General features: G+C 42.3%; 1 protein-coding gene across 1 annotated transcript; it reads left to right on the top strand.

Moving 5' to 3' along the window:
- Positions 1-2,989: 2,989 nt before the first annotated feature.
- PRMT10 (protein arginine methyltransferase 10) lies at positions 2,990-22,086 on the top strand. The gene is made up of 7 exons (XM_087382944.1): positions 2,990-3,453; positions 11,812-12,004; positions 12,199-12,304; positions 19,410-19,599; positions 21,149-21,334; positions 21,454-21,537; positions 21,662-22,086. Exons 1-7 carry the CDS (start codon positions 3,238-3,240, stop codon positions 21,836-21,838), a joined length of 1,152 nt encoding a protein of 383 aa, XP_087239070.1. The 5' UTR covers positions 2,990-3,237; the 3' UTR covers positions 21,839-22,086.
- Positions 22,087-22,898: the final 812 nt, after the last annotated feature.

Genomic DNA, 22,898 nt, shown 5'->3' with positions numbered 1-22,898 from the left:
ATGAAGGGAGTAGATCTGGCCCTCTATGTTCATCATATCAACATGAAGAAAAATGTCAAGCCCGTAATCCAACAATGTTATTGAATGAACCAAATTTTACGAAGTAGGTAAAAAAAGAAATTGAAAAGTTGTTGAGGGTGGGAGTCATTTATGCGACATATAAGGTAACCTGGTTATCTCCAATTGCAATTGTTCCAAAGAAGAATGGGAAACTCTGGATCTATGTGGATTACAATAAGCTAAATGCAACAATGATCATGGATCCAATTTCATTGCTTTTTTGCCATACATTGCTAGATGAAGTTGTGGGTCATGAAATGTACAAATTTTTAGACAGCTTCAATGGGTACATTCATAGCCAGGTTGTGCTTGAATCCAACAAAGTGTGCTTTTTCAATGAAGAGGAGTGGTACTAGCAGTAACATCATTTTGTACGAGGGAATGGCGATTGATCCTTGGAAGGTGAAACCCATTCAAAAGGCCAAGGTCCCTCTAAATGTCAATGAGTTACAAAGATTTATGGAAATGGCACAATTAGTTTCTACGTTATTTGTCATATCTTTGCCAGCCCCTTACCAGGTTGACAAAGAAGGACACTATGCTCAATTGAGGGCAGGAATAGGAAAAAGCATTCTAGTTGTTAAAGAAGATCCTAATAGTTTTCTTGGTATTACAGCCGTCGGATTAGAGTTTAGACTTCCATGTGTTTGCGGATGCATCAATATTGCAATCAGTGCAGTGTTGATGCAAAAACGATGGAAAGGTTGGTATTAGCCAGTGTATTATGCAAGTCGGATGCTCACAAGTGCGGAAAGAAATTATTCACTCATGGAAAGAGAATGCCTAGGAATGATTTACTCCTTGGGGAAATTCCATCATTACTTATTGGGAAAAAAGATTGTATTCCATGTTTGTAGGAGAAATTGCGGGCTAAGAAAGTCTTCCAAGTAGGGTTATGGTGGCCAACAGTCATCAAAGATGCACATGAATTTGCAAAGCAGTGTTGGTATTGCTAGAGAGATGGTCATCCAGTAAATGCTGACATGAGCTTTTCCAACTTGATTCTTCTATTGGAGCTTTTCCAAAAGTGGGGCCTAGATTTCATGGGACCGTTTAAGCCGACGGCAGTGCTATATACACGCAACAATTACATGGTAATGGCCATGGATTACTTGACTAAATGGGTTGAAACACAAGCACTAAGGGACAACACGATAGCCAGCATAGCAAAGTTTATATACAGGAACATCATCACAAGGTTCAGTTGTCCAATTGATGCCATAGTGAAACTCACTTTCTTAATGCCATAGTGGAACAACTAATGGATGTACATATGGTAGTGCATAAAATGGCCACGCTGTATAATCCGCAAGGAGAAACGAAGAGACAAAGATTAGTAACAAGACAATGAAGCAGACCCTGAAGATGATCGTATCTAGTGTTGGTGTATAATTCCAAGTTGGAAAGATTCTCGAGCAAGCTTAAATTGAGATATTAGGGTCCATATCGGATTGTGGAGGACCTGAAACATGAAACTTTCTGGATTGCTGATTTACATGGCAACATGTTCCCAACACCAATCAACGAATTCTTCCTAAAGCCATTCATAGGTGTACATGAATCGGTGACCTAGTCAGAGGATCCAGAATCGAAAGTATTGGTCATGGCAGTATTTGGGTATAATAAGGGGGTGGCGGTGGCCCGCCGTATTCACTAGATTGACAATTTGCACACATGGGTCACATTGAAGAGATGGTTTAAGCATCACGTGATTGATTCCTATGTTTAGTGTACTATCATCTCAGTTCTTCAAATCAGTTGGAGTGCGTGTAAGATCGATTTCATCGATTCAAATCTCAATATCTGAGGCCTTATTGATCGTTGTCAACAGTAGATACTGCGAGCGCTACCTCCCAAGAATAGGCTGATTCTAAGTCGCAAAGCTAGTTAGAGAGCATGGGGAAGAGAAAGGTTTTGTTTGGACCATCCTGGACGTTGCGCTGCAAGGCCTAAGCTAGAGGAGCTGGAAGAGCAGGTAGTTCTATTTGGATGATGATGTATCCAAGAATCTGGTGTGGTTGAAGAAAATGGAAGTGGAGGGATACCACAACTATCACTGGTGGAAGTGGCAGATAAACACGCAAGTTGATGAGCAATTTGCTTGCTTGCAAGATCTGGTGGATATGATTACATGACCAAGATGTGGCTGAATATCAAGGAAAAACTGATGATCACACTGGGCAATCGCTTGGGGAGCATATCAAAACCGCAGAATCAATTAGAGTAACAATGTTGCAAGAGTAGCTGGAAGTGTTATAGAAGGAGTTATATGCAAAAGAGAAATCTAAACGGATCATATTGGTAGCATCCATGTCAGAACTGGGGGAATCTCAATTTATAGAAGATGAATTAAGAACATCCAAGGAGCAAGAGGTCATTAGTGCCCCTGCAGCTAAAATGGGAACATAGACAGTAGATTTAGTTGAAAAGGAAGAGGAAGAGGATGCACAAATAGACGTAAATGTATACACACAGTTTAATGAGATGAACATGAGGACTTTGACTTACAAGCATTTCAAGCACAAACCATATCAGAATTAGTTGATTAAATTTGTGAATTTTCAGAGCAAAAGAAATAGGCGGGTACTATTAGGGCAACATGGCGTTGATGCAAATTGTGTATTGTATTAGTCGAGCTTATTCATGTCTACACATGATAGTAAGAAAGACTACTCTAATATATTGAGAAGCACTCAGCTTGTTGTCCTCGATGTTTATGTAACCCATGCATCTACCAAGACATGTGCAAGCTTTTTGCTCGATTAAATTGGGCACGATAAAGTATAGGAGCACGTGTGAATAGTTCCTCAAAGAGCATCATGCGAAGCCCAAGTGTTTGCTTGTTCTGTAATGGAGGAGCTAGAAAATGACATTCTTGAAGAGATGAGATCCTCACAAGAAGGACCATGTCCAAGAAGGTAGAAACAAAGTAGGTCAAAGTGAAGACCTATGATGGGTACCCTAAAGTTGCTTGGAGTGAAGTGACAATCAAAACAAACGAACCAACAACCTAAGGAAAGAGACAACAAGGACAAGGAGCATATGACGAGCATGTACTAAAGGCAAGGGAGGGGATTTGATTTGCATGATATTTTTTCTGTGTCCTCCTCCTCCTCCGCCATAGCCATTCTGTTGCTTGCTTGTAAGTAACTCCATACTTCAAGCTCGTACACCGTCATGAATGGCCTCGGGCTTCCTAATGGCGCCTCCAGATCCGCCCCTCCCCTTGCCATCGACCTCAAAGCCTCACCCCTCGATAAAGGAGCTGACTACGCGAATTATTTTTGTACCTATGCTTTCCTTTACCACCAGAAGGAGATGCTCTCCGACAGTGTCCGCATGAATGCTTACTATAACTCCATCTTCAAGAACGTCAAACACTTCAAAGACAAGGTATGCCTGTGCCGCCTTCAGCTTGCCCGCTCTTGTTTTTTCTTTCGTAGGGCTCATTCTGTTTCGAACCTTGGGAAGATGGCAGAGGCTCACTCGTACACGAGCTTGTTCTTGATTTGTTTTTGTGTGAGAGAAATTATGTTGCAGGAAATGGCTTTTGCCGCCTTTCATCTCATGCGCACGCGATTCAGTAGAATGGCAGCGGATTTTGTACTTCAAAGTACCCTTTTTTATGCGTCAACTTAAAAACTGCTTTACCTGTTGAGCTTAAAACTAATGTATGCGTCTTACTAGGCCGTGCTTTAGAAGCGAGGGACTCCGGTCCCAACTCTTTAAATCTTCCGTAATACTATCTAAGCAATGCCATACAATTATTTGTTGGTTTTTGCATTGCCATTGCTGTTGGTGGTGTGTATTGGATAAAGCCTGTATAGCAGATGGTCTACATGGACAACACAGTAACCTAGCGAAGATAGTTAAGATGGGCAAGTCTTTTCCTCATGCCAGTAGTAGCCGCTATCATGATCTTTTGTGTGAATCCATGCGTGCTCTTTGTTCCAATATATGTACGGAAGGTGTACTTTTTGTGAGAGCATGTGCTTATGTAGGCCTTAGAGAGATTCCATCTTTCCAAACCCAGATTGCAGCTTATGTATCCATGCTTGTGTGAGTGGATATAGGTGCATTTTGTTAGAGCATAGGTTCACATAGTTATTCCCTCCCAAAATCTTTTGAGACCCGATGGCAGCTCTTGGATCATACTAAGTTGTTATTTTTCTCATTTACCCCATAATTTAGTCTAAAGTCGCTTACAAACTCCCTTTTTTCCCTTTGTTTTGTAACAAATTTTAATTAGGTCTACATATATATATGTGTGTGTGTGCACGCGTATAAAATATAGTGTGTTGATTAAGAATGACCAAGGCATATATGACCTAAAGGGCCTTGGCTTTTATAGCATTGGCTCATGTTGTGCATCAGATGCTTTTTGGACTCCATGGGACTTGAGGTTAGTCCACAACATGGAAAACATGTCAAGACCTAAAAGTATGCAAAGTTTACTTTTTGATTGAAATGTCAAAGTTTTGACTTTGGTTGACCTTCTCATGCTCAATTTTTGAATGGGTTGAGTTTGCATTCCTTTTTTGTTGTTCCGCCCTTGGAACATTGAATGCTTTAATGAAGAGATTAAGTGAGCCATCGCTTGAGTAGTAGGTATAGACCTTTGAGCAGTTGTAGCTTGAATGAAGAGATTTTGGACTACCTTTTGATTAGCCTTCTCCTTTAGTGCTAGCCTTCATCATGGCTGAGTCTGCCCTTCACCTCCGGAGTGCCGACAGAAACTCAGTACGAAGACTTTGTATAAATGGATGCTCAAGTATGTGTGGGTGTGTGGATTTGTATGTGTGAGAGCATATTTTTATACTATGGTCTACACCCACTGTTGGGCGCTGATGACGTCAGTGGGGATGTCATAGTAGCTAGTCCCTGCTATGCATGATGGAGTTTATGGTTTTCAACCTTGTGAGTGACTATCATGAGATTGAAACTGCACTATGTTGTGTTTTTAGAGGATGAGTTTGGGAATGTTTCCTGGATTCATCTAGGTATATGCTTCTGCTGTATTAGCGGACATGCAAATTTCACCTTGTGAAATTTTCGTCCAAGTTGCGGCCTGCTGGTATTGTGATAATTCTTCAGCTAGATTTAGATTTAGATGCTCGTTGGGGAGAGACTAAAAGGAAAATGTTTAGATCACAAGCAGTTGTAGCTTGAATGAAGAGATTTTGGACTACCTTTTGATTAGCCTTCTCCTTTAGTGCTAGCCTTCATCATGGCTGAGTCTGCCCTTCACCTCCGGAGTGCCGACAGAAACTCAGTACGAAGACTTTGTATAAATGGATGCTCAAGTATGTGTGGGTGTGTGGATTTGTATGTGTGAGAGCATATTTTTATACTATGGTCTACACCCACTGTTGGGCGCTGATGACGTCAGTGGGGATGTCATAGTAGCTAGTCCCTGCTATGCATGATGGAGTTTATGGTTTTCAACCTTGTGAGTGACTATCATGAGATTGAAACTGCACTATGTTGTGTTTTTAGAGGATGAGTTTGGGAATGTTTCCTGGATTCATCTAGGTATATGCTTCTGCTGTATTAGCGGACATGCAAATTTCACCTTGTGAAATTTTCGTCCAAGTTGCGGCCTGCTGGTATTGTGATAATTCTTTCTATCTTAAATGGTGCATTGCCCTACCAGCTAGATTTAGATTTAGATGCTCGTTGGGGAGAGACTAAAAGGAAAATGTTTAGACTTCACAAGAGTTGTAGCTTGAATGAAGAGTTTTTGGACTACCTTTTGATTAGCCTTCTCCTTTAGTGCTAGCCTTCATCATGGCTGAGTCTGCCCTTCACCTCCGGAGTGCCGACAGAAACTCAGTACGAAGACTTTGTATAAATGGATGCTCAAGTATGTGTGGGTGTGTGGATTTGTATGTGTGAGAGCATATTTTTATACTAAGGTCTACACCCACTGTTGGGCGCTGATGACGTCAGTAGGGATGTCATAGTAGCTAGTCCTTGCTATGCATGATGGAGTTTATGGTTTTCAACCTTGTGAGTGACTATCATGAGATTGAAACTGCACTATGTTGTGTTTTTAGAGGATGAGTTTGGGAATGTTCCTGGATTTATCTAGGTATATAGCCCTTTGAGCAATTCCTTTTGCTTGGAGCCTCTCTTGCTTCAACATATGTCATTAGTGCAATTTGAAGTAATAGCTCCCATGCTTGTTACTTAGCCATGTCAACCCTTTGTTCAACCTATAATTGGAGGTTGCGAATAGCTTTTTTGAAGGAGAAATCTAAAGTCTTTTCCATGCATCATGTGAGCTTGCATTATACCTATGTGCTGTGATTATTGTTGAGATAGGTATCATACTCCTTTTAATTATGCCATGATCTTGCAACTATGACTTTTTGGTCTCTTGCTTTTGGACCACGATCATGCAACAACAATATTGCTTTTCAAATTGATGGACGTTGCTAGGCTGAATAGGATTTTCGAGATGCTGATTTTAAGCTGACATGTCATGATTGTATATATGACGTTTTGGAATCTCCTATGGCTTGAACATATTGTTGTACATTTATTCAGTGTTATTCTAGTTTTGATAATCATGTTAATGAGACCTGATCTATCAGACTATCATTGCATGAGCGTTTTTAGGATTAGTCTAGGCATTTTTGGCTTAAAATGCTCATATAGGAGAGACTAAAATGAAATTGTATAGTCTTCAGAAGTAGTAGCAGCTTGAATGAAGAGAATGCGGACCACTTTTTTTTATTAGACTTCACCTTTACTGCTGGCCTTTGTCATGGCAAACGTTTGCCCTTCACCTCCGGAGTACAGAAAGAAACTCGGTATGAAGACCGTTAATACATATGTATATACTATTGTCTACACTCACTGTTAGGTCTTGATGTCGTCAATGGGGCTGTCATAGTAGCTGGTCCTTGCTATGTGTGATGGAGTTTATGGTTTTCAACCTTGTCAGTAACTACCATAAAATTGAAACTGGACTATTTTTTGCGTATTCAAAGTATCAGTTTGGGCATGTTCTTAGATTCATGTAGATATATATATTAGTCTCGTAAGACGCCTAAGATTTAAGAAAGGGGCTTTTGTGATAGGTTGCTCCCAAAAGCTTACCAATAATACACATTTTTTTTGGTCACTTCGAAAAAGTACATGCTACAAAATTTGGGCTCTAAGGTGCATACATTGGCAGTTTTTTTCATGTGAATGCATTCATCTTAGTTTTTGTCATAGTAGCTAGTCCTTGCTATGCGTAATGGAGTTTATATTAGAAATCAACCAACAGAGGGTACGCACAGCGGAAGATTCATAGACTAGCCCAAGAGCTCACACAGTGTGTCTGGGGCATTTTTGTTGGAGCTTGTTTCTCTTGTCACAAGTTTGGGCACCTAGCTTCTGAGTGTCCCTCTATCCTTCATCCGCCTCCTCCAGCTGCCATTCCTTTGCCATCTAATAAAGGAGGTCAGAAGACATGTGGAAAAGATTGAAGCCAAAGGAGCAAAGCCTTCAGTTCATACAGGGAGCCAAGCCAATTCAGCTCAAAACAAGGATAAAGGAAAAAGCAAGCTAGTGGAAAATAATTCATCTTCTCACGAGGGTTGGCAAACTGCAAAGAAGACAGTGCCTCTCAAACAAAGACCTCTCCAATCTCGTAATTGGGATGCCTCTGCGCCTTCTCCTGGTCAACCATCTACCTCTTCGGACAGCCCTCTCTCAAAGGCATGGGTTAATGCAGTCAAGAAGGGTATTCCGCTTTGTGAAGAAGATGATCTAGTTAGGGAATTGGATTCTGAGGGTCAGCAAGACCCTGAGGCAATGGCAGAGGCCTGATGCCTTCCTTTCTTTTTGAGGACTGCTCATTTCTTGTACATATTTTCATGCGTGCTTCTCTTAAATGTGTTTCTTATAATATAAAGGGCCTCTGCAACCCGAATAAATGGAGGCTCCTTTGGCACTATATAAATAAAACTCATCCAGATGTTGTGTGTATGCAAGAGCATAATCAGCATTCTTTTGCTGGCCAGCACGGGTTCTTTTCAGGATATGATATATTTTATGCAGGATCTGATTAATTCTCTGGGCTGTGTATTCTAGCCAGACATGATTTGCAGCCCTGGGTAGCATATAATGATCTTTGTGGCCGATGGATGATTATCCAATGTATGATCAATGGAGATATTTGTGAAATTGGTTCCTTGTATGCCTCTCAAACTTCAGCTTCTAGAGCTCAAATGTGGGACTCCATAAAGCAATATCCTTGGTCCACAAATGCTATACTTTGTGGTGACTTCAATAATTGTCCTCACTGGCAGGACAATACCACACATAAATCCCATATGCTGCCCTCTGAAATCCAGCAATGGGAACATATGACTTCATCACTTCGTACTGCAGATTTATGGACAGCAACTCACCCTTCAGTTTTGGGAGTTACATATCATCATAATGCTTTTACAGAATATTGGGCCAGGCTTTTGGGATTTACATACCATCATAATGCTTTTACAGAATATTGGGCCAGGCTTGATAGATGGTATCTTATTAATGCTCAGCAATATGATGATTATACATGTCAAATGTGGACTGACTATTCTCAACAACTATCTCATCACACTCCACTTTGGCCGAACTTTTCATTTGGCATGCCTCTGGATGACATGCAGCTCTCTTCAGTCAGACACTGACAGGTCAATCAATTATATCTTTCTTATGAAAAATTCCAGCAAATGATTTGATTGGCTTGCAGGCCATTAATATCTCATGCTCAGGAGGCTCTGGACTTTGCTTGGAACTCTTTTGTACATCGTATTCAAAATGTCATCAAGGAATATGGAAGATGGTACATGGCAGAAACCAGGCAGCATATCTAGTGGGCAAAATCATACAAGCAGTCCTTGGTAGAGATTAGCCATCAAAGGTCCCTTTCTGCTTCTGAGCAAAGTTCATTGTCTTGTGCTTCTTCCATAATTGATGCCAATGATAAACGCAAGCTTTCCAAATGGCAGACAAGGGCTAGAGTTACGCCTATGCTAGATAAGGGTTGTTCCTCAAAATCTTTCTTTTGGAATTTACATGCATATAGACAAAGTCAATCTATCATGAGAGTCAGGAAACCCGATGGTCTTTGGACCCATCCTTTATCTCAGCTAGAAAAACAATGTCTGGATCATTTTCAGCTTCTTTTTTCTCAGCCATCTTCTTCTACTCCTCAGGTTGAATTGGCTCGAAGCAGATTTATTGAGCTTGTTTCTCTTATTGTTTCTTTGCAAAAAGCTTCAATGCTGGAAATGTCTTTTTTAGATATTGAATTGGATGAAGCCCTCAAACATTTGGGTAAATAAACATAAATCCCCTGGCTAGGATGGTTTGAGGGTTGAATTTTTTGTAGCCTTCTGGGCTGAATTGAAGGGTCCAATCTTGAAGCTCATTAATGTAGCCTGGGAGCATCAACATCTTTCTTCAGCTTGGAAGCATGGTCTGGTTAAGCTTGTGTCCAAAAAACCCCTATGTGAGACTATGGATGACTGGAGGCCCATCACTTTGATGCCTGTTATATATTAACTTATTGCTAAAATGTTGGTTCATCGGATAAAGGATATCCTTCATGATGGACTTCATCCCTGGCAATATGGTTTTGTTCCAAGAAGGAATATACATGATAATATCTCCAATACTCTCTTGGCAATGGAATATGCAAAATATTCAGCTCAAGATGTTTTGGTCATGCAGGTGGATGTGGCAAAGGCATTTGATACCGTACAATGGGATTATGTCTCTCAAATAATGTCTAAACTTGGTTTTGGGCCAAAGCTAGTTAATGCCATATATTGGCTTTACTCAGATTCCACTGCTCAATGCTTTATAGGGAATCATTTGTCTGAGTCTTGGACTCTGGAACGATCAGTTCGACAGGGATGCCCTCTTAGTGCTTTGCTCTACGCTATTGCTTCACATCCTTTGCTTCTTTATATGGATCATCTGGTTGATACTGGACAGTTAGTGGGGCTTCAGATTCGTGGCTCACGGCCTTTCATTGCACAGGCTTATGCAGATGATTCATTCTTCATGCCAAAGAATAGTCCTCTGGAGCTTCGCTTATTGATGGATACTCTTATGATTTTGGGTTGGCAGCTGGTCTAAAAATTAATTTTCAGAAATCAAAACTCTTGCCCCTCAAGCATTGCGACTGGCATGCTATCCTTTGGCCCGGCCAGATTATTCATCCGGAAAACATAGTAAGACATTTGGGTTATCCAATTGGCTGGAAAATCAGAAATAAGCAACAAATGTCTTGGGTATTTAACAAAATTCAGGACAAATTAGAATATTGGAAGATCTCCACTTGAATATTATAAACATCAAATTTCATGTGTTGGCAAGAAAGATCACAATGCTCAAGACTTTTTTTCAGCAAGAGCAGCCTTGGTCTATCATGTTGGCATTTTTGTGTGGCCAGATGCGCACAAATGCTAATGGACATTGGCTAGTTGATCCATCGGAAGTAGTACTTGGCAAGTTTCAAGGTAAAATCCCCGGTTGTCCATTTTCTACTGCCTTGATTCATGATTGGAAGAAAGTGCTCTCTCGCATCAAATGGTCTCCCCATCCTGTTTCTATAGCTTCCTCGCTTCAAATGGAAAGCCTTCATTGGAGTGCTGTTTTTTATTCTCCTCTTGCTGTACAACAACCAATTAGAGCTTACAATGTCATGAAGTTGGGCATCCGGTTCATTGATGATGTGGTAGATACTCAGGGGCATATTCTCTCTTTTTGGCAGCATGCCAACACTACAATCTTGGGATGCATCATAGACCCATATGGAAAGCTATTGCAGATCTCTTACTCCCTTTGGTTCCGATTCCAACAGTGGAAGTAAGAGACATGCTTCAAGATTGGCATCTTCAGTCTTCAAGTCCAGGATTATCCTCTCAGCCTTTGCATCTATTGACTTCCATACAGGCTTATCGATTGATATTACCTCCTCCATGGATTGCTCATCATGCAAATTCTATTTGGCATCTGAATAGGTCTTTAACTTGGTGGAAAGGAAAATTGAAATTGATATGGAAGTTGAAAATGCCATTGAAGCAGCGACAATTTCTGTGGAGATGTATTGTTGGTATTTTTCCAGTGGGAGTGAAATTGGCTCAAAGAAGGATTGCCTCTCCTCTTTGTCCAAGATGTCATCATACTCCTGAGAGTATTCCGCATTTATTGTGGTTTTGTTCATATTCCAGAGACCTTTTGGACAAGATCTTCTATTTTTTATCTCTCAGACATAGGTTCTCGAGGTTTTTCTGGATGTTTGGCAGATTATCAGCTTCTTTGTCACAGTATTCTCTTTTCTTCCATTGGACCAGATACTGGGCCTTATGGACCCTCTGGCTACAACGAAATCATACATATCTGAATTCACCCCTTCAGCACCCTTATGAGTTCTTCCGAGCCTCATTGTGGCAGTCCTTATATGATGCCTTGCATGAGGAAGATTTGGATGTTTCTTGCATTCAGCTTTTCTTTTATTGTTTCTGATGGATAGGGCATTGGCTCTTTTCTCGAGCACTGCCCTGTTGTAAAATGGATGTTTCATAATATAATTTTCTTAGTTTCACCCAAAAAAAAAAAAAGTGTGCGGGGTGTGAAATCACAAACTTCTTTACTTAATCAGCATCACATAGATGTGCAGAATCAGGAGACGCTGAGAGAGAGAGAGAGAGAGAGAGAGAGAGATTTAAAAAACAACTTGGTTTCCGTGTGAAGGTGATTCTGGATGTGGGAGCAGGCAGTGGCATTTTGGCTATTTGGGCAGCTCAAGCAGGTGCAAAGAAGGTATATGCTGTAGAAGCTACAAAAATGGCTCAACATGCTCGTCAACTGGTGGCAGGAAATGGAGTTGAGAACCTTGTAGAGGTGATTGAAGGATCTGTTGAGGACATAGATCTACCCGAAAAAGGTATACGTTGCCCAGGCTGCACCCGAAAGGGCATTTTATATATTGGCATTGACCAGTTGACTGATTGGTGATGTTTGCCATTCCTGGCGGACTCGCCATGTGATTCCGTTTTTACTAATGATTTTCCAAATATAGTTTGATAGTAGTGTTTTCTTGTCAGTGAAGTTGTCATTTACAAGATCAGCTGTTGGCAGTTGATGTTATCATATCAGAGTGGATGGGATATTTCCTTGTACGTGAATCTATGTTCGATTCTGTCATTCATGCTCGTGATTGCTGGTTAAAGCCAACAGGAATCATGTAAGGATTTTGTATACCTTTCTTGGTACCAGCTAGGCATTCTTATCATTACTACAAATTTGTTAGAACTACTGCAATTCCTATGAATTTTGTTGGGGCCTAGACTCATGTACTGTGGTAGTCTAATGCATTAAAACTGTAGTCGTGCTTGATGTACCAATTTCTGGAGGTTTTAGAAATGAGGGGACTGACCTTTTGATCTTGTTGAGATGAGTTTCCTCTTTTAAGCAGCTTCTCTGAAGATTTACTTTTCAATCTGGACAAACTCTCAAAAAGTATGTGATTTGGGGATTAAACCAGTAGCACAGGTTGTTCGAGATGTCTGCGATGTATCATGTCAGTTGTTGATTATCTTAAGAAAAATGTTTCCAGACATGCAAAGTACACTCTGATGGATATTTGTGAAGATTGTGATGCATTAAATTAAAAAGTTTCATATCTGTCTTGTCTTCTTGAAAATGGAGTATCTAATTTGATTTGAAGGCATGAATCTTCCTGGAAAATTAGGGGTAAACAGCGCTTCCCTCGGTTACGGGCGAATTGGGTGCCATGGGCGGTTCATCACCTGCTTATATGGACGGGTCATACTGATTTTTTGCTTATAAAACATAGTAGCATTTTCCATGTCTAGGTTGCTTCCTTAAGCAGACAGGTTCATTCTAATGATAGGAGTATCATCAGTATAATTTTCATTGGCACAATGCGTATGGCATCTCGACCTGGGACGATAGCAAATTTTGATTTGAAGTTGGAGTCATATCACATGAACCAGGTTTCCTGAGCACTTATGTGGGATTGAAGACTAGAGGCATATTGACCAGTGTTGATGGTAGGACTAACGGTGTTAATAAGGTTAGCAGTTAGATTTTATGGATTTTGGTTAGGCTAGGCGGACTTTAAGCTACACTCAAGTGGTACACCGTAACCACATGCCTATGGGCTTGGAGTCCTATGCAAGGAGTGTGTGAGTGTAGGTGTGCTAGAAGGTTCTAGTGACTCATCAGTTAGGTGTGTCAGGTTGGTGTGATGTGTGAGTGATCATAGGAGGTGACTGATTGAGATAATCATGGAAATGATTGTGGATCTGGGATCTGCCAACATGGAGGCAGTTGCCTATATATGTAACCACTCTTTGAATAAAGCTTTACATTTGTGCCTCATTGCTTTCTCTATGGATTCACACGTGGTATCAAAGCTTGCTGAGAATCCTAGTGCCTACAAAGAGATTCTTTGAAGATTCCCTCTAGATTTTCTCTTCTTCCCCAAATGGAGTTCTCTTCCACCTTGCTTCCATGAATTTCCTTAAGCTCATTCTCTTCCTACAAGCCACCATTGCTCCAACCCTTTGAGGTGTAGATTCCCTTAGTTATGGCGTCCTTCCACCAGAGAGGAATTGAAGGATAATGGCTTCTACAGCCCGTGTTGAGACTCGTCCCATCCCACACCATTTCTGTTGATACAGCTTGCTGGAGCCATCATTTCAAAAACAGTCTGAGGTGCACTTAGGCGACCCTATGGGCTACCTGCTGGTGAATTTTGAGAGCAAATGCTCCAAGGAATGAGGAGAAACTACATAAAAACCAGTCGGGTTTTTCAAGAAGACATGGTTTTTGGAGGTGGAGAAGATGCTGCTGCCCCTGGAGGTGTGAAGCTTCTTTTGGTCTGAGACTTGCACTGAGTCGTCTACTCCCAAGGACCATTAATTGCGCAGCAAATGCCCTCTGGTTGATGCTTTGTGGTGTGAGGTAACAATCCTCCAAGGTTCCTCTATTTCTGCAAGCATTTCTTGACTATTTTTTTAAAAATAGATGTTACACTAAATGCTAAGTTGATGCTTGAGGAGTTAAAATTCAAATCAGAGATTCAGAGATTTCTTTTTCAGTTCAAAGAATGCACACATCAATTTGCCCCTTCACTTAGGAATGCTCATGCATTGCCAATGATTATTGGTACGATCCTAGATTTTTTTCTTTGGTACATTCAAATGGCGGATGTACTGGGGAATCTTGGAAGGTCTCGAAGGATTTGTACGAGACCAACAATGCGGCTCGAATAGTTACTCTTTGGAATCAATTATTCACAATGACACTACGAGAGGGGGAACTTATTAATGACCATTTGTTCAAGGTGAGGTTCTCAAGGATAAACTTGTGGCAATGGACCATTTGACAACAATCAGCTTGCCATGCTATTTCTCAACAAGCTTCCATGCACCTTCAATTGGCTTGTACCGCCCCGATGATTGGAGAAAGATCAAGGCCTCGCACATTTGAGGAGGTCTTTCCTTTGTTGCTCCAAGAAGTAGCTAGGTCGAAGCTGGAGGACAACGATGTAACCTCAAATCATGTACTGCTTCTACAGGGAAGGGTAAAGGCAAACTTGGCTGATGATGTCAGTGGGGATGTCATCGTAGCTAGTCCCTACTATGCATGATGGAACTTACGGTTTTCAACCTTATGAGTGATTATCATGAGATAGAAACTGCACTATGTTGTGTTTTTAGAGGATGAGTTTGGGCATGTTCCTGGATTCATCTAGATATAAACTTGGTAAGGGTAAGCAGAATAAGAAGGATTCTTCAAGAGATGGCAACTCTTTTGATAGTGATGGTAAGAAAGAGAGAAAATGCCACTATTGTGATCAGCTTCGACATCTTGTGCGGGATTACAGGAAGAAAGAAGATAAATTAGGAAAAGGAGGAGGAGGACAATAAGGAAGAGTCTGAGTCAAATACAATTAATATAGTAAAAGAAGAATTGTTCTTGGTGGTTACATCGAGTAGCCTCGAGATCGGTGTCATTGACTTAGGTATGATTGTATGCATGTCCAACATAAAACTGTGGTCAGATGACCTGTAGCACATGTTGCACGATCTTGTTGAGGATGAGGCTGTTGTGGACCAGGGTCTGACTGAATGAATGCTGAGTAGTGGAACATGTTGGTAAATGCCAGAAGATTCAAAAGTAGGCTGTTTTGATAGGTACTCCGAGGAGCTTTCTAACTTGCTTCAAAGGCGAGAAAACCAAAGACCAAGGTATGTTTTCTCTCTTTGCATTAATGTGGATTTCCAATGCATGTTATTGTCACAATGTTTGTCCAGGTGGAGGATGAAAGCCTTTCAGACGGACAGAGGGAGAATTTTCAAGGCAAGAGCATTCGAAGCTTTTTGCTCGTCTTCAAGATCTGTGAGGGTCAGTGTGAGGCTAAGGGATGCTGGTGATATTGAGGATACACGAAGAAGGATCAAGGGCATGGTAGTGAATAGGGGTGATGACTTGATTGAAGACTCGAAAGCCAAAAGAACATGAGGGATTATAGGTGACCTTAGTGACCTCAGGATTCAGACCTGTGTGGACAACAAGAGTTTTGGTTCCAGAGGCAGTCGAGACTAGTTTTAGAGCTCCCCTCGAGCTTCTGGAGGGGGACTGGCTGGTGGAGGGTTATGTGGAGCACCACAAGATTCTCACTTTACAAGTTCTGAGGATCCAGGTTGCGGATGTGACTGGAGGATGATCAAGTTGAAACAGACCCATGATGCTTGGTACCTTACAATAGGCTAGATTTAGAGGGGGACAACTGGATGGGCCTGTTGGTCCTTTAGGTACCTTGAAGACTGCGGAGTGTTCGTGACTTGGACCAGTGATGGTACTGGTATCCCAAGTTGGTTCCAGTCGTATGTGAGGAGCAGTACTTGATATAGTGGAGGTGCGGGCTTGTGGACCATATGATGAAGACATCCTTGACTTGTTCCTCGAGCTTTTGCATGGGAGATTATGGAGGCTTTTTTCGACAGTGGGTACCAGAGATCAGTGTGTCATTGAGACATGGTGTGGGATAATTGGGTCAATGCCCCACCCAGAACTAGAGGCACTGGATTAGCCCTCGTCCATAGACTGGTGTAGGGCATGGATATGGCAGATATAGGCTCTTGGATCCTCAGCAGAGGATGTAGCATACGAGGCTTGTGGTGGTGCCATACTTCGGACACTGGATTTCCTATATGGACGAGGAACTTTCAGAGTAGTATCTTGGAAATGTGGAGGAGCTAGGACATCAGTGCCAGAAACTTTCGGAGTAGATCTTGGATATGAGGAACTTTCAGAGTAGATCTTGGATATGTGGAGGAGCTAGGACTTCAGTGCCCGAAAAGCTTCATTGGCCTCTTTACAGCGCTTCAGCTCATCAACAACCAGTGCCATTGGATAGCGACTGAGATGAGGGAGTAGATTGCAAGACGCAAGTTGACTGCTCTTTAGAGAGAAGAGCAGAAGCTTCTTGTGATTTACTAGAGGTTGCTCTTATGCACGAGGAGCAGCAGTAGCTTCTTGATCAGAAATTGTAGCGTCAGGATCATGCTTGAGAAGTTGGATAAAGATGCAATACAGAATTCTTTTCCATCATGGCATTAGATAGTTCCAATATTCTCATGGAGTTCTTTAGATAGATTCTCAGGTTGTCAAACAAATCGCTACTTCTTCTCCTCCCCTCTCTACTTGGCTGAACCCTCCATCCCAACAAGATATGGAGCTGAGCGCAGGGTTTGGGAGCACATGCCTAGCCTGGTCACGGTAGAGATGAGGACACATTTTGGATGTTTCCTTCTTTACAAAAAAGGCACGTGCCCAAGTGATGATGGCTTACGTCTGTTTCTCATTACTCATCAGGAGTCGAAAGGGCTACCATCACTTAAGCCTTCCAGGACATTTGGGACAACGGTATCATTCCCCCTTCCTTCTTAGAGGGACTTATTCATCACATTTCCAAAGGGGTTGACAAGAGACTTATTTTTCTAGTGGAGATACCTTGACCAAGGCAGTAAGCTGCAGCGTCCAGCCCCTCCTTCTCGACCTCATGCATGAGACTTAGACATGCAATTGTGCAAGGCATGAGCCTGTTTGATAAGATCTTCTCATTTTGGCAAGCAGTTGAATGGTGGGCCAAGGAGTGTCATCGGCCCTTGGCTATTCATCCGATTGACTTTGAAATGGGTTATGACAAGTTGGACTAGAGTTTCATGGAAGGAGCTGTATGATGTATGGGCTTCTTTAAGCAGTGGATTTTAGGTGTTTTTGGTCTCTTACACAGTAGATAGGGTATACTACTTCTGAAGTGCTAGCCATCAACATGACTGCCTCTTGGAGCTTTGGCTAAGAGATGTATGTTCATATGTGTGTTGATTGTGTGGATAGGTGTGCATGTGAGGTCACACTCACCATGGTGGGGATGCCATAGTAGGTAGTTGAAACCGGCCTTCAATAACTAAAAGTGCAGTGATCTTCTTCTACTCAGTCATAAACTTGATAAATAGCCACAATGCAAGCTTCAGTCACTTGAACCACTTAGCACAATTTAGAAACAAACTTCAACAACAACAAAGGTGAGGCTAGAAATGCCCTTGTTCAATGAAAATAGTACACAGTGCACCCATTGGCCCCAAATGCCTTGGCATCTCTTATGGTATTTATTTAATACTTCTGAATGGAAATGCTTTACTATAGGGGTTCAAACGTGCACTATTCCCCTTTGCAAATTTTCTACCCATCTTCAAGGCATCTAATCCAAGTGCACCACTAGAATTCCAATTGGCAAGGCATACTCAGGTATCCTGAGCTAACCCAATTGAGAGGCATTCATGCATCCAAACCACTAGCAAACTAAGCTCAAGGCAGCCTCAAGGCTATCACATGCATCCGCATTGTCCTTAGGCCTACCACAGGAACACCCTTGCCTTTGGGTGCTCGCTAGAACCTATAGGAGTTCTGAAAGGACTGCAAACAACACGCATGCACTACAAAAAGCTGCAAAGCAAGAAAGAACAAGGAAAAACAGAACCTGGAACCAATTCCCGTTGTTTGTGGAGCTCCTTCCTTGCACCTATCCTTTGTCTAGGCTCCGCGTAGGGTGTAGGTGACTTCCAGCAATTAGGATAAGAGAGAGATGAAGATAGAGAGTGGAGGGTGGGATCGGCTGAAATGATGTGTCCAAGTAAGACACCCGGCGGACTGCGAATGCCCACTTCATCAAACCCGTCCGTACAAGGCCGTACAGTCCGTACAGCTGTGTGGCCTGTTTTTCAATGCTAGAATCCGCCTTGGGGGATGCACCACAGCCGTATAGCTGTCTTGGGAAATGCACCAGCAGCCGGGGCTGCTTCTAGAGCTTGCAGGAGCTGGGGAGAGAGTCAGAGCAGCAGCAAATGCACCAGAGCAGAAAAAAGCAATGAAAACAGCGTCCAAAACCTCTAGGAGAGTGAGGGGAGAGAGAGAGAAGGTGGGGGAAGGGCATGCAATACATGCATGACAAATGGCACTTCTTTCTTGCCATTTGCCCCTTCATTAAAGTCCTAACCCCCATACCAAGGACAACGGTTGGTTGTCCTTGGGCCCAACCTTTCTTTTAAGCTTTTGCCTTGCCCCTAGGACCTAGTGGTGCACCTAGACTTTGCCACTAAGAACTTCTAGCCAGTCTTTCATGGCCAAAGCATTACTACAATTAACCATGGTTAATGCCTTGTTAAGCGTGGGTTGAGTTACAAAGATACTTTACATTACTTTTCACATCCCCGTCACAGTAGTCTCTGGTTTGCACAGTGGAGTGATGTTTTTTCAGTTTACTAGCGGGATACAAAAATATTCACTATTCTTTTTGCTTTTACAGAATATGGTTCGGAACATTCTAGAATACATCTAGATTTATGTATTGGATAGATGGAAGCAAAAAAGTCATTGTAGCATAGTACTGGTATTGTAGTGTGGAAAGCTATGGCAATTTTACAAGAGGCCATATCTCTACATTCAAGCTTGTATTCTTTCCTTTTTTATATTACTTTGGTGAAACATGCTATTTCTGATTATTAAGTACGTCTATCCATAATTAGATTGAGGTGCCACAAAAACTGCCAACTATCTTGACAGCTCCCTAATAACATCCTGGAGAGCACTCAGAGTCGTCTTGAGTTGTGGCTGTGAACTGAGTTGAACTGGTATTTCTGTGCATTCATTCTGGGGTAGCTGTATTATGCTTTTTATGGTTGTCTTTTGTGCTGCAACCAAGGCATCATTAGAACAGTGCTGGTTGTGACACACAAATGTTTGGTCACTTGCAGGTATCCTAGTCATGCAAGAATGTGGATAGCTCCCATCAGGTCAAACCTTGGTGAGTTAAAAATGCAGGACTATGAAAATGCTATGGCTGATTGGGATGGATTCACCCAGGATACGGAAGAGTATTATGGCGTTGATATGAGTATTCTCACTGATCAGTACCTCGGAGAGCAAAAAAAATATTACTTACAGGTAACCAAGTCTTCTATTCGTTTTGATGAATGAACTCGGTTAAAACACAAATTGAGAGACAAATTTTGTGATATCCATGGCATTGGGTTGGCTTGTATCCAAGCAATTCATTATTTTCTTGATCATCATATGATTGCCCTTACTGGAGTTTTTGTGTTAGTGCAGCGGAAACTGAACAGAAAAGAGAGCACACACTTGAAAGGAACCAAATTGCAGAATGGAGCGAGAGAGAGAGAGAGAGAGAGAGAGAGAGAGAGAGAGTGCAAGGGACCTCAGGGAAAAGCCCCTCCACTAGATGAGATGATACAACAATGGAAAGGGGGGACCTATATTTAGCCTCACCCCCTCCAGTCGGCTGGTAAATGGGCCGACCCACCTGCCTCTATGGGGCCGACCAAGAAGCCCTAAATGGGCCGACCAGGCAGCCTAGGTTGTCCGACGGCACACCCATCTCCCTATGATGTTACATCCAAGAGCTGAGAGGTGGTGTTGGAGTTGAACATCTGCTGGTGTACCATGGTTAGGAGTAGGAGAGAGGGCCTTTGTTGTGGGTGTGCCCGCCCCTTGTGAGGTTGGGATAGGACGAGGGTTGGGAGCCTACCTGGGCACGTGTGTCTACCAGGGGCTAGTCATGTATCCAGCCACCTCTGCCTACGTGGAGGCCCCACCAGGATGTCACGCTGGCTGCGGATGTTCCCAGGAGGAGTGTGGGTCAGGTTCCCCTGGGGGACCTGCTTACCTAGGCAGAGCTGTTCTGCCCCAGTCCGGGGCTGTTCAGGGCTCACCTGGGTCTGTTTATGTGCTGCGATGGCAGCTCTTCCAGGCGCCTCTTGCAGGCTTTTATAGGGGGCCATGCACACCATCCCTTGGGGCAGCAGACCCGACCTGCTTGGTCGGGTTACCAGGCCCCCAGCAGCCAGAATATAGGCAGGGGTGCACCGACCTGCTGGTCGGCCATTTGAAGAAATCCATTGCGTGAATCTCCGTCGCATGAAAACTGCCACATGTACTGCCAGAAGAACCCCCCTGTTGGTACGAACCCTCTCAGCATGATCACTGGAAACTTGTACTACTGCTCCCAGGCCACTAGTGCATGGCGAACACGTTTGGGCTGGTACTGTACTGGTACAATAATCCAACTGATGCTGCCACGAGTGCAAGATCTGCTCTCCCGCTGGGTCAAGCACTAGTTGCTGCCGCTAACCAGAACCCTGGTTCCTGTACTAGCAGCCCTGGTTGCTGTATAAACAGCTACTTCAGCTTCCATGTGCAGGGTCTTATTCTCAGAGTGACACATTGTAGAGAACACACTTGTAAACTTTTGCAAAACTAATGAACACAGTTGTTCCCTTCAGCAGTAAAGCCAAAAGGTTTTCCATATCAAGGAAAGGTTCTTCATTTTGTTGCATTGGAACCTTGTCTGATTAACGCTTGAAGTTTCAAGAATTCTTTTTTTAAATTCTTCTCTGGCATGGAACTGGTGCGTATTTTTTTTGGTTCTGCATCTTTAGATTATAGATCTTTCTCTCAGTGTTTGTTTGGTCTACAGACATCTTTGTGGAATAATCTTTATCCAAATCAAATCATTGGGACTCCTGTGATTGTTAAGGAGTTTGACTGCCTCACTGCCACACTCAAAGATGTTGCAAGTGTTCATTCTCCATTTCGCACAGCACTAAGAGGAGACCAGTCAAAATTATCTGGTTTTGCTGGATGGTTTGATGTTCACTTCAAGGTATACTCTTCGCCTAGATTTATTATTCATCTTGGAGTTTCTTACATATCTGTAGTTTAGAGGGAGTTTTTGGGCAATAATTTCTATCATTGTGACTGCCACATTTCCTGGTGGTGTAGGGAAGTGTTAATGACCCTGCAAGTGAGGAAGTGGAATTGACAACTGCTCCAAGCGCTAACAGAACAACTCATTGGGGCCAGCAGGTAATCACAGGATGAGTCACCATTAGTGAGAAAGTTGTTTTCTCAATAGTCTATATGTTCCTTCCACCAATTTTTTTGAGAAGATCCCACAAGCAATACATTTCTGAACTCGTAGTTTCTGCAGGTCTTCCTTTTACACCCAGCATTGGATTATGATCCTGGGGATGTTCTGGAGGGTCAACTTGATATCACTCGGTCCAAGGACAACCACCGGCTGATGGATGTAAAGTTTCAACACAGGTTGATAAAGGCTACCGGTGAAGTCGCTCCAGTTCTCTCCTCGGAGTACTACATTGAATGAGTGGACGGCCTGATGATTATGTGCAAATCTCGGTGTGCATATCTTCCTCAGGCGTGGATTCTTAAACGATAATTTATGGATTGGATATTTTTGCCAGTTTTGTACTGAAGAAAGCGGAGGTGAAGGAACTAGATGTATCATATTGTGCTATTATGGAACTATCAGGTTTAACACACAGATGTTGTGGCTGGCATTAACCATGCAAGGGGTTCCAGCAAAATGGAAGAAAAAATTACGCTTTGCTTTCACTTGTGGTCTAGTTCAGTCTTCTAGGAATGTGCTGTCTTTCCCTTTTACTTTGTGCAGATGCTTCACTCACGACTCGACATTTCGAGGGCTGATAACATATAGGCTTTATGTCGCCTCCTGTGTGCACATGACATTTCCTGACTCACACCTCTTTTAGGAGTACCCTTGAATCAACAGGTGAAATTGTGCATAAGGGTTTTTAAAAATTTGATCATGTGGTTACTGTAGGTCTATTATCAGCTCACCATTTAATGTAATTTTGTGAGGTCATATGCCCTCCCTTCGATTATGGGTCAAGCTTGAAAACTGCATGTGCTAACATGTGAACATGGCAGGTTGTTCAGCTGCTAGGATGGTCATTTGCATCATACTAATTGGGCGCAAGCTATGGGATCTTCATGAGGTACCTACATGTCTTGTAGATCCACCTGCATTGTTTTCTGGTCTGAGTTGTTGTTCTGAAGTTTGCTTTGTATCTTCTTTCTACATAATAATAATCCATATCTAGTTGCAGTGCAAACGTTTCTAAAGGTACTGGTTATCTCATTGACTACTTCAAATCTTCTCACATAGGAAAAATAGCTCATTAGAAATTTAATGACATTCAGGAAGTGAGCCTTTTTACAGGACATTGACGATAAATATATATTTATGAAGGACTCGTTTATTCTGTGTCTTAGATTTCACGGAATTTCTTGCAAGGAGAAAGCACATTTTTTTCTTGCTATGCGACCTAGGGTTTGGATTTGATGGACGGGGATGTATCATGCTTTTTGTTTGTGTGAACAATTCTGTATTTGCTAGTTTTGGG

Source organism: Dipteris shenzhenensis, chromosome 12 (assembly GCF_047967505.1).
Source record: "Dipteris shenzhenensis isolate YYH24624 ecotype China chromosome 12, Dip_SZ_1.0, whole genome shotgun sequence".
Lineage (NCBI taxonomy): Eukaryota > Viridiplantae > Streptophyta > Polypodiopsida > Gleicheniales > Dipteridaceae > Dipteris > Dipteris shenzhenensis.
Note: the sequence above shows the minus strand (reverse complement) of the source record. Positions and strands in the feature narration are given on the sequence as shown.